General features: G+C 38.7%; 1 protein-coding gene across 4 annotated transcripts in view; it reads left to right on the top strand.

The window, feature by feature from the left end:
- Sap47 (Synapse-associated protein 47kD) overlaps positions 1–13,410 on the top strand; it is a 159,520-nt gene that overhangs the window by 29,227 nt on the left and 116,883 nt on the right. For all 4 annotated transcript variants that reach the window (XM_076447702.1, XM_076447699.1, XM_076447700.1 and 1 more), the window contains one exon: positions 4,613–4,734. In XM_076447702.1, the coding sequence (XP_076303817.1) occupies positions 4,613–4,734 (122 nt within the window). The remainder of the gene's footprint in view (positions 1–4,612; positions 4,735–13,410) is intronic.

The following is a 13,410-nucleotide window of genomic DNA, read 5'->3' as shown; positions in this document are numbered from 1 at the left end:
CCGTTGTTTTTAGTACGGTAAGCATGCTTTTTCAAGAATAACTCCGTCGAAGGTCATTTGCAGGTCAACATATTATACATGGTCGAATTTGGTTTTTCATTAGCTGTAACGTTACACCAATAAAAATACGTCATTCCATTAAAAAAGAAAAAAACGACGATGGTCTTGAAATATTGGAAAATATGACCTAAAGAAAATAACTTCTCCGTCACAATAATTGCCCCTACTGAACCAAACATGTGCTTCCTGAAACATTTCTTCGTATTACTAAACACAACGGATATATTTTCGATGAGAGTCTTAGGCATCCCCTGTATACCAGTGTTCTCAACCTTTTTTGGTTGACGGCACACTAAAAATATCTGGAATTATTTTCGGCACACCTGAATATAAAAAATATAAATATAATGAACATAAAAGTTGTATGATTTAATTACAACATTTATTCAATGAGAGGGCTGAGCCTATTTCTTGAACAAATTACATCAAAACGAGGTTCTAAAGTCGCCAGAAAAGTTCGCATTTCATCGTCAACTTTTAGAAGTCTTTCCCGCTTTTTGGACTTGATTTCTGTTCCTTTTTTTCTGTTACTTTTTCTTTTCTGGATGAGTGGAAGGTGTTGATGTACCAAACGATTTTAACAACAATTTTCTTTGTCATAAACAATTTTGCGGCAAGTTTTCTTTACAAATGCCCACCGATCCAGAGGTGTTGATTAACCCCTAACGACGGATGAAGTAATTATAGCACACATTTCTATAGGCAGTTTCATACAGTCTCTTTTTACTATGTTTATTATAATTGAAGTAAAATATTGATCTTGACAATGTAGGTGATCATAATTAATTTCAGAACATTTTCGCTGTTGAGATACGTGAACAGGTATGGGCCACTGACACCGTATCCCAGGGGTTAACGACGTCTCTTCCTCGGATCTTCTCAATGTTCACGTTGGGAAACTGTAGTCTAGTGTAATTCGAGTATAGTGGGTAGCTATTACGACCATTAGTGTACTGTCAGTTCTACTTCAGGTACTGAAATGCTACTAGCGCGGTTTGCGGATAAACACCATAAAGATGTATTATGTACTAACAAACGGTCAGAAAAAAAATTATAAAATTATGATTATGAACAATTGCCAGAGAAAATGTAATCCCGTTAAATTTTGTGAACATTCAGCATGCTATACATATAAGCGTCGAGGGGTGAACAAAATTGTATCATTATTTACAATATTGTTTGCATTATTAAATATGTTGGCATCTAATCAATTACTACACATTTAAGTATTGCATGAGGTGTACAAAATATTCGTACACGAATAACTAGAAACGTATAACTTCTTTAAAATTGGATCCAACAGCTTGAGCTTTTGAGGCGTTGGAAGGGTTATTTTACTAGTGAACGTGTAAATAAGAAGGAAAAAGTAAAGATCACGATTTTTAAATTTTTTATCTGTGCCTGTAATGAAAATTTAAAACAAGCATTTTGCAAACCTAATCAAGTTATATAAAAAAGCTATGGTTTGCGTTTCTATTAAATCGCAGATTCTTATCATTTTTGCTATTTTCAATCAATTATATTTCATAACATCCTTGATCGATTCCGATGAAATTTTGTACATGTCTTTTTGTCACGGAGTGTACACAAGAATGTGACACGCTACGCAGCGTAGTTTAGAAGAAAATGATGAACGATACATAAGAAAGAGATCGAGGGACATCGGGGAAAGAGGTGGCTGTCGTAACGAGACAAACAGGGAGAGACGAAGCCGCGCGAATCGAACTGGCTCAATTTGGTTGATTGAATTGGCCTCGGATTACGTATAGAGAAGTGAGTTATCGAGTCACTTTCACAACCACAGCCGCGGCACGCTTGTGTATTAACTCTTTCGCGAGTCCCAGTTACGTTTATGCATCGGGAGCTTAAACGGTGTTTCGGTCGAGAAGTGTCCTCCGCTAACGAATCCGGCTGCTGCATAATGTCCGACGGCTGAGCAAAGAGGACCACGGAGATCCGGTCTTGCTGACGGTTTATTAAAAAAACTCTGTCCGGCACGACTCCCGCTCGGAGATTCTTCGCGTGACGTGAGATTAGAGCAATATGATCCTGCGTACGGTCAGCTACTCCGTCAGGTGGCAGATTGGGTATCCTGCGCGCACCAGCGAGCCAGGATCGCGCATTCTGGATGCTAGAAAAGGTGCCGTTTCAAGTTTTCTGCATTTTATAAATTCTCGATGAGGCCGCGTTCAAGTTTCACGCGTTCCGCCGGCTTATGTGGGTCACCTGTGATCTATGGGCTGAAGCTTGGAAAAAGATTGATATTAGGTATTGGTCCAAGTAAATTATGAAGTCGGAGATCGCGGAGTAACAGGTACGGATCAAGGGGAATTTATCGTCGTGTTATACACGTGGCTCTCTAATGTTCGACGTTTTTATCGATCGCTGTAGAATCGACCGTTTGTTACCACTAGCTATCTTGATCCCAGTGAATAATTCACGTGACACGAAAAATAAAAATCAGAAGTGAAGATCGTCCTCGTGACATTGAATATTAATTCTTCTTAACACATTACTGATCAGTAGACTGCGGATTTTATGCATTTATGACAAAAATGGTCACGTACAATTTAAAGCAGTGGACATGTTAAACATATTTAAGGACATCAACGCATTAGTTTCAGCTGAATAGGATAATTAAAAGAAGAATACAATTTTTACTTGGCTCCTGTGTTCTGCAATCAATGCAAACGTTTTTTATTTTGCATAAAGATCCGCAGTCTACTCATCAGACATGATTGGATTACATTCCTGAGGGTAGCTCGGTTCATGGCCAAAATTATTTGGTGTTAATTGATGGAGATTATTCTGTGAGCGCAATTATTACCTTGAAATTGTTTGCTGTACGTGCCTCTGTGTTTTTCTGTTCTGACCAACAGCTATTTGCAATGAATCTTTGAACAAACATTTCTGCACAAAGACGGGGTGTCGCCTTGTAGAAGCAGACAGATTGCGAAACAGATTTCAGAAGGGAACATGGTTTGTTGTTGTTAAACTCGGACTGTTTTGTGATTGCAACTTGTGAGTGGAGGCGTGGTTCGTGTTGTATTTCTATCGTAGCTCGAGTGCGTCGATTCAACCAACAGAAGAAACTTAGAAAGTTCCACGTTCTTTTCGATTCCGTAGCGTACCGATATTTTTCACCCTTTCCTGACAGAATAAGGTCGGAGTGGTAATGTTTTCAACATATTGTACGTTCGCACGGGGAAACAGAGGGCGTTGATAAAATAAGCATTTGCACGGTTCGAGTTCCATTTACTGCTGGTAAACGATAAAGGGTACGCGTTAACGCGGAAAATATTTTTGTCACGATTAATAGAATTAGTACGATTAATTTCGCAACTGAAAACTTTAATAGTTGATTTCGACACGATATTTCCCGTATCACCACGACTGCTATATTCCATTGCTGAAAATAAAGAAGGGTTCTGTAAACACGGTTCCGCATGTTTCATATTACTATCGCGCCCATTTTAATAAATTTGCTACATCGCCGTGTTCGCACATGTTTTCCTTCCATTCCCGGGGAAAACGGCAGGGTTCGGGTACGGAAATCCTAACGCCATGTATATTTTCGCCCGAATTTTAAAAATCCCATTTTAAACCAACAGAGGAACGCTCAGGGTTCAACCATCACCGGTTTCTTTACCACGGCCATTTTTTAGCTCTGACGACGGAATAACATTACACGATCGCCGTTCCCAGGCAAGAACGTAGCACAGCTCCCTCGAATGTTCTTCGTCGAGGTGCTTAGTTTTCGCTAGCCACCCTTGATAAATGGGGGAATCCCCGGAAAAGATCCCCAGCGTGAGATATCAGAGTGACGTATCTGGGTTAGAATGCCGGGTACTTTTTTCTCTCTCTCTCTCTTTCTCTCTTCAGCGTCCCTCAGGAAGAAAGACTTTTCGCGCCTTTCGCAGACGTTTCCTTTTTTCCCCTGCGAGCTGGGTTACGCCGGGGACACCATTAACACGTTTCCTGCTGAACTTTTCATTCACGACTTCATGGTAATTTCGCTAACCCTGAGATCCCGTTCAATCCGACAAGAACAGGGGAAGTCTTTTTATAAATAATGTTGGTCGAAAAGTAACACTCTGTTTTCTCGAGAGAATTTAAGTTAAAAAGATAGCATATTAATCTCTCGATGTATAAAGTGTGTTTCTTATGGCAGTACACATTGAAGTAACATATTATAGGAGGTTTATTTAAATGGATGTTTATTCTTTAACGGTTCGTTACATTCTGACGCTCGCAACCGTTAAGGGACGAAATGAATTTTTATTTAACTCCTGCTTCCCACAAATGATGCAGAACATTGTTATTTCGCATAAAGAGGACGATATTGATTTATTATTATTGCATTAGACGAGATTGATAAGTAAGATTAGTAAACGTGTAACAAATAATTGAGCAGGAGGTGTTTAAAAATGTTTCAAGTGATAGTACGTATGTAGAAATTTGTGTTCATGCATACGGACAAGACAAATTCAAATACACAGGATAATGTACGTATCACCCGTTTCTACAATCTTGTTCCACATTTCTTTTCCAGTTTCGACGAAGGCTCTGGAAGGCGCGAAGAGTTTGGGCGGGTTTCTATATAGCGCCGTAAACAAGGCTGGCAAGACAGTCGTGGAAGCTGGCGTCAAGATCAAGAAGACTGTCGAGGAGAATGTGAGTAATATATTCTTTTCATTCGCTTCTCTACTGCTTTTCAATCGTGTAATCCGCCGAGACGTGTTTGCCTCGAATCGGCATTTATTAAGGTGTCCCAGAAAATATGTGCTTGAACCTTTTGGTTTATCGAATCAATAAAAAGAGTGAGCAAGAAACTGTCCCAGAAATTATCATGCATCTCAATCTTATGGCTTTCTAAATTCTAAATCAACGAAGAGAGTAAACGAGGAACTGTGCCAGAAATTAGCATGCAGCTCAATCTTTTGGTTCACCAAATCAATAAAATGAGCAAACACGGATAGCCCAAAATATACAAAATCCAGAAAGCTCACGAGTCTGAATTTTGCAGAATTGTTAGTCATAAATAAAATATTACTCTGTTACAGTAATGGTATTTGATTTGAATTGGAAGTTGTAACTGTACAAATTTAGAAAAGCGAGCTGTAGTGAAGCATAATGTTTCCTAGGACACCATAATACCACGAGCACTGTATATGTATTTCTTTTTCTAGTCTGATAGAAAATTACGTACGTTAGTAGTTGAAAGTTCCGTGAAGTAAATAGTTACCCCAACGATTTCATTTAATTACGAGGTTCTTCGGTACAGTACGGCGTTCCTTTATAATTTCTTTCTGTCAACATCTTCTCCGTCCCTAGTTGAGAACCAACTTGAAAGTATATTGTTAACCTCTTTCTGTTTTGAACATCGCTGCATGTTATACTTTTCTGTGCACAGTTTTTAACGTAAAGAGAGCCTCGTGTATTTAAACACTACCAGAGTAATTAATATTTGTCGTAGCTATAAAGTCTTGTAGACGCTGTAAAAGTATAATTGATAGCTGTAGAAAAAGATATGTAGATAGCTATATAAGAATGCATGTTGTAAATCGACGAGTGATCCTCAACGTTCAAGTAAAAGTATTTGGGTAACAAATCAAAGACAAATGGCAACGTCCCTCGGCAATAATTGCCCGGGGAACGCGATCGTTCGAACGAAATAGGGAAATCCGTCAGCTATTCTTATCGGAGCGACTCACTCATAAAGCAAACAATCGGTGAAAATATTCAATCAAGCTGCCAGCAGTTTCACCTGAAATCCAAGAATCGCTTTCTGTCTGATTGCGCGGGGATGGATTCGAGAATCAAACCCAATTTTAATAAATTGCATACCCGTATTGATGACTCGCCGATACACGGGAATATCAGAATCTAATCGAAGGGGTTTCACGTTGAACCTCGCGACTCTAGGATTCGTCGATACTTAATTTCATAAAATCACTGCCAGCCGAAGGATTCAGACTTCTTATTAATGAATGATTAAAAAAATTTTAGGCAAATTTTGTTTTGAATTAAAATACTTCAAAAACATTCATACCGAATATATTCTGTCTGAAGTCTTCATCAAGAGTCTGACTTATTTTACGGTGAAGGGCTGATGACTTGAGCAGGTGTTGCAGGAAAGTCCTTTGCTCTTATTTCTGTTTATTTCCGCAGATGAGTGGACTGTTGTAGTCCGTAAATGAGTCCGAAAGCTACGTTCGAGGGAAAACATGCCGCCATGCTGAGTGCGGCACGCGTCGTGTGGTTTCCGAGTTTAGCAACGATTTAATTACTGGTTTTTCGAGTTGAGACGAGATTCTCCGATAATTATACTCATTCCGCGGCATTGTAGTGGTCTAGAAAACAAAAACTAAAACGAGAGGACTCTCACCGATTGACTTCTCCTTCCCTCGGACATTTCGTAGCTCTTTTAAACAAACGGCAAGTAATCTCAGCGAATCGATCCTCCTGAAAATCCCAAGATGATAAGAAATCGCTGGTACGCTATTTTCCTTTTCTCTGCGTTTTTCTTCTTTCGTGGCGATCTTTGTCAAGATCCTTCACTGAATCCTAGAGGATCCATTAGCGGTCTCCTGTGTCGTAGCACCGAGATATCCTCCCGGATGATTAATCCCAGGCTAACGAGTCAGATAAAGCGCGATAGAATCATAATGCCAGTGTTATGCGGATAGAGCCGACTACGTATCGATTCGATTATTAACGTTGTTACGCAATGGCGATGTAAATGAGATGAAAATAATGTGAACCATGCTCGTTCGTTAATTACTATGACATTTATATGAATAATATTATAACAATAATCGCGATTGTAGCTACCATCGATCGCGGCAGACTCGAAATGGTTTTATGACAGACACGTATCCGCGAACAAAGCGAAGAATTCAAGACAATGGTATTATAGGAACGGAATTTGATATTCGAAACTCCAACAATTCCTGATTGCTTGTCGAATCCGTACGCCTCGAACATGTATGTTTTAAAATAATTTTGCTAATACATGTGGGATCGAGTTTTGATAAACTGATTCCCAACAACGTATCGGTAATAATGTGGACTTCTTACTAGCTAACGATATTAAAATATATGAGAATGATTGTCAATTTCGTTTGCATTGCTAAAGAGAATACATTCTCATTGAATTGTGCAAATTTATTCAGAGCAAAATATTTCTTTTTACGTATTTTAATCTCATTGGGACAAAATATCGACAACATTAAATACAAAAATAATAATAACAGCAGCATACAAATAAAATTAAAAATACTATAAAGTGAGATACTGACGTGCTGTTTAATAGATGTATAGAGATCGTACGAGAGCGACGAAATGCAGAAAAATTAATAGGAACAAAGGAAGGTGTGCACGTTGAAATGAACACAATTAGAACGTTAGCCTCATGAATAGTGAAAAATTCCTCGCGTCGACTCGACGTATTTTGACGTGGGATTATCGATATTTAGACACGTGCGCCGACGGAAGCGAGAGACAAATATTCGAAAATTGCAGTAGCCAGGAATCCCATTATGAATAGCATAATGCACGTCGCGCGATATTTTCTATAGAACTGAGATCATCGCACCCGTTCCCTAAGCGATACGTTTCATTCGCCGATATTCGAAAGATTTTCCCGCGTGGCACGCATTGTCGGCCCTGCCATTCATCGATTATTGCACCCTGATCCTCGGCGTCGTGTCAATGTATGGTACGTTTCCTTTCTGACGGGATGTTCAACAAAAAATCTTGCCGGCGGGTGAACAGACCCGGAGGGTTATTAAACTCTGGTTCTTCCGGTATACATATTTTCACGGCGTGTTTGCGAGTCGATAAACGAAGGAACAATGCAAATAACTAGATAGCAATACAGTGTTTCCGCGATTGTTGTGAGGATGTCGGGGGTATCGAGCCTCAGGAAATGAAATGGTACTACGTTTTTTTATGCGCGCGCGCGTGTGTGCGTTGAACATAGATTTCTTGTATAACTTTTCCAAGTATAAACGACGATCCTGGGTAAACAACGGTGCTAAGCGGGAAATTGTTTTATTGTACTAATGCTATTCCATACCTGAGAATGATACATCGAGTATCATAAAACCCCAATTTAAACACCCTAATACCTTAATTTCTTTGTAACGCGATCGACCGCCCAAGGGGAAACCCCCTAGTTGTGGGGATAAGAAGTCACATTATCCACATACCCGAAAGTCACATCAATCGCGGGAACGCATTCGTTTATTTTTGCCGTGTTTCTCGGGAAAGCGCGCTCGAGAGCGGCGAGAGACGATATTTCCGGATATTCCGCAGGAATTGGAATGGAACACCATTGAGCATCGACCCCGACACCGGAGGAAATCGATTGTATATTTAACAGAGGATAATTAGTTCTACAAAAACGATTCGCGCGCGGAGTTTATTTATTTCAATATCAAATTACAACGCGGCACCGCTACTCGCCGCGCGCAACTCCATGAATTAAAACGGAGGTTAATTCCGCGCCAGACGGCTACGAGTGAAATGTCCGAAACGATTTCATTATTTCATTATTTTCGCAAACGCGCGAACGAACGTTTACGAGCGGGCTGCGAACCCCTTTGTGCAAAGTAAAAATTATTTGCATTCCACAGTTCTATTTATGAGTATCTTTATTTTGTCGGACGAAAATGTGGATGCTGTTTAGAAGATGCGTAATTCTATATTCGACGTTTCCGATATCGACGAAGGAATTAGGTAGGCGGGACCTTTGTACGTTGCGAGTTGGGGCGTCTCCGAAAATGGTAATATAAAAATTTCCCTCGCGTTGAATACAGACCGCGGGAAGCTTCTGGACAATTTATTATTTATTCATGCCATTTCCGTGAGCCGGCGATTCGCGTCGGTACATTGTTTTGCGGCAATCGCTCGCCGCGGTTCATATTTTTCTTCGGAAAACCGACTCCTTTGTTTTCGTACGTACGCACGGTGCGACTCTATTGTATCTACGGCAGGCAGTTTATTTTGAATGGTGTCAAATCTGTGAATGAAACGCGGCAAACTTGAAATCTCATACAGGCTGTCTCAGTTTTCCCGGCCAAAGTCTGTTCATATGTTCTGTAGATTAAAATATATTAAATGGGCTGTTTATTTTGAAAGTGGCCCAAGTCCATTTAAGCTTAAATTGCGATATTTAAGAGTTTGCGCGTTTCAATGAAATTAAAAATATACGTATAGGATACCAATGTATATCACACTGCTTAAGTGTATCTAAGAGAGTTAAATTTACAATTCCTATTAAGATAATACCAATTATTAAGTAAATAATATGCGTCTTCTTACCAAGAATGGACTTAAGCCACTTTCAAAATTAACAACTAGATTTGTCATAAAATTTGGAACAGTCCAAGTTGATTCGATATAATTTAAAATGCTTCAAATTGAGAAAACAATATTCAATTTATTTTATATTTCATTATAAAACTTGAAAAACACCATTTATGCAATTCAGGAAATCTTCTAACTATATAAATTACATAACAATTTACTCCTCATTTACATTTTGTGTATGCGGGAGGGATTTGAAGCAGTCATGGCGCTCCGGTTTGTCTTATATTTTTATAAAGTGGTGTCAATACAATATTTTCGAATTTTCTTGGTTTACCCCGACGTGGTAATAAATCCAGTATTTTAAACTCTACATTCTCATCCATTGATATCGTATAGAAAATTTTATATGGTTCATTTCTCAAAAAACACATCCAACATATTTTTAACCAATTTATTGTTTCTCCGTTAGAATTTTTTACCTTTTTATAAAATTGCATCCTCTAAAAATCTTGTTGATATGAAATCCTATTGTTTCATTTAATTTAAAATAAAGTTATTACCCTTCCGGCACTCCTTGATAACATTATAATAATCTTGGGGGATAAACAGTAAATTATTATTTTCTTTAACGATATTTCTACGACGCCAAAATCTGTCATTTGGTAAAAACGAATGTCCTGATACTAAGAATTTATGGTCTAATTTGTATGATTCTATTAACCAGCTAATTTCCTTTTTACAAAATCTTTGTGATTTTAAATATATCAGTTACAATTTGCTTCAAAATAAAAAGATAACGTAGAAATGTAAATATTAATTTTAAAATAAACTTTCAAGATAAACGGCACAAATATTAAACAGTTATAAACAGGTCATCTGAATGACTCGCTTGCTTTTGAAGATAGAAGAAAATGCATCAGACCAAACTTACTTGGTGTCGAGGCGCTCATAATCTGATGTTATTATTTTTTTTATGGGTTGAGACGTTCAGGGGATATGAAGGTCAACTCTGTTTTTTTTTTTTTAAATAGAACGATATGGATTTCTATTTACAGTCTGATAGTGTGTTTCAATAAGGATATACTGACCTATTGTGGAGGTCATTCGAGATCACTTAAGGTCAACTGCAATAGAAAATAAATGGTCTCAAAGCACTCTTGAAGTTGTTTTGTGTCTTCTCAGTCTTCTCGTCTTGAAAGACTTTACCAGAATGTAAATAAAAAACCATACTGTCCCATGTTTAAAAAACAGAGTTGACCTCCACATTTCATTGGCGTCTCCGCCTGTAAAAAATTAGTAAGTTTGTTAATTAAGTTAAAATTAGTAGTAAAGTTTGGTCTGATGTATTTTCTTCTATCTTCAAAAGTAAGCGAGTTATTCAGGTGACCTGTTTATAACGGCCCACCCTGTATATTAACCTGTACAAGAGCATTTTCATCGTTCGTGTACTTTGAATCGCGAAACTTCGTGTTCATTGCTTATCCAAGTTAATGGAGATCAATAATAAAATGTTTCAATAATGAGAGTGTCAACACCGCATGAATAATTACAACAGCAATGCCAGCAAATCGTGCTTCACTTTGTTTATTATTTACAGCATTATATTTGTTCTTAAATGTGTATGGAATTTGCATAAATACTTGCAGTCTATTCGCGTGCTATCAGGAACGAGAAGTGGATGAAAACAGGTATTAATGATGCCGGCGGGAATCGATTTGCAGGCATTACTGTTGATCGTCCAAAATTCGTGGCGGATCTCGACGTTCCCCGAAATCCCCGAGATTTTTCGCGTGATGCTTTTCCTCTGGAGTGGAGCAATCCTTTCGGCGTGTTCCCGAACGACGCGACGTGCGCCGTGTGTGCACGCGACGTGCAATTTCTCAAGAGAATCCACTATTTCCGCGTTTAATACGGCCACGTTACAGTCGACGGTCGGTTTATACCTTCGGGAACTTTGATTGCGAGTCACTTGTCTTACCAGCACTGCAACAGCGCTACTTTATAAGCAGACCGTTTTCTTGGTACGCCATCGCGTAGCGGCCGGAAACTCGGTTTCCGAAGGCAGTAGTTTATTGCTTTGATTTGGAGCACTCCGAAATGTAATTAGTTTTAATTTCAAGAGTGTACTATTCAACACGCAGCTCTGCGTACGGCGAAATTTAACGAGAAACTCCGCTCAGAGTGCAGGCAAATGCAGTGATTAATTGTTCGTAATCGTTTTGAATTAGATCATTACTGGACTGCGAATTTTATGCATTTATGATAAAAATGGGTCGATGCAGTTTCAAACAGGAAAAAAATCAAAATGATTACAAAATAGGGATACACTCTTTTCAACGTGTTAAAATTATTCAAGGAAGAATTAAACGTGTACCTGGCTCCTATCTTTTGCAATTTGTGCAGCAAACTTTTATTTTGCATAAAGACTTTCACTTAAATTTTTGTGACATGGTGACTTAGAATTAATATAAGAGATTTTTAGACTTGAAATTTTTTATTACCTTATAACAATAATATTACATTAATGTGACGTGCTACTTATTAATCACCGTAAGAAGTACAAGCCATTTCACGGGAAATGATCACGTTTCATCGAGTATTTGACGCCTCGAGTAAAAAGGGATTTTTAATTCCTTGATATATGTATGTAATTTCAAAGTTCCGTGGGTTGAAATGTCAGTGGAGACTTTTCGTTGAAAAATTGTAACTCGGCTGATATTACAAATGCCAATATCAGGCGAATGGTGTTTTACCGTCGCAATTGTACGTTGTAAATAAATTTGTTGATGCGTTTTATATTATTTTACATTCTCGCGTTTCCTCTCTGAAACGCGTCTTGAATTTTACCATTTGGTTAAAAGTTTCTTTCATTTCAAGTCAAGAACTATGCAGCGTCACATAGTACAGCTCGAACATTTCAAACATGTCTTTTTATTTCCATGGAACTGGGGAGTTAAAGTAGCGTTAAACACGACGAATGGTCAAAGAGAACCATTTCGATCTATAATAAAAATTGTCTTTATTGCTTTCCGCTGCTTCAGCTTCTCGATTAAACTCGCGCAAAAGAACATGTCGAAACTATTCGTTTCGACTTTAATTGAACACTGCATAGCTTTTAGCGTATCACAAAAGAAAGTTTTCATCCAATTGAAAGGTTTAAACGAATTCGAAAGAGGAAGAGTGGCACTGCAGAATGCAATAAGACACAACAGCTATAATGATCAGAACCTCTTTATCCTCAACAATTTCATAGCAGAAGAAAATTTGTATTTCATGTATGTGCTTAAATATTTGAAACAGAAAAATAAAATTAAGAGAACTCGGTATTAAAATTGGTTAAGGTTCAAGCAATTCAGTTCACAAGTTAAGACTTACGGGGGTTAATTACTTCGTCACTGTTATATTTCCTAAAAACTAGGAAAATTTAGCACACTGTCGCTGCGGAAACGAGTTTTTAACTCTCGAAGAAGTAATTCCGTCCCCCAACCATGTTTGACATGCCAATCAACGTGGTAAAACGTAAGGAACAGAGTAGCAGCCGGGCACAAAGCAAGAAACACAATTTCCTCTCAGTGTTTTGCAGAATTACGTTCGTCAAAGTCGGAATAAAACAATTTTTAAAAAGATTGTGCATGAACCCATCCAATCAGCCGTTGACCCGGGAGGCAAGGTGAAAAACCTGCACCTCCAGTTTCCGCCTCGTTAATTTTCCCGTCCACTCCAGATTAATTTTGCATGTGTGTAATAAATGCGATACGGGCGAGACGGCTCTTGAAAACTAACCGTCTCGACGTTGTTCCGCGGCGCGCATTGTTGCTGATTCATTATGGTCGTCCGTGTAGGTGTCGACGTTATGTCGATCGAAATTAGATTTTCGTCGCTTACGCGGCTAGCAAATCGCCTCCGATTCGGAATGTATTACATTTCGACGATGGGCGGCGCCGGTCGCGTCGGCGAGCTCGCATAATGAAGTTAGATCAGGCGGATAGGGGGATGGAGAAAGAGAGAGAGAGGGAGTCGAATGTAGGGGGGGGG

Source organism: Lasioglossum baleicum, chromosome 3, assembly GCF_051020765.1.
Source record: "Lasioglossum baleicum chromosome 3, iyLasBale1, whole genome shotgun sequence".
Lineage (NCBI taxonomy): Eukaryota > Metazoa > Arthropoda > Insecta > Hymenoptera > Halictidae > Lasioglossum > Lasioglossum baleicum.
This window is presented reverse-complemented; position numbering and strand designations above follow the sequence as displayed.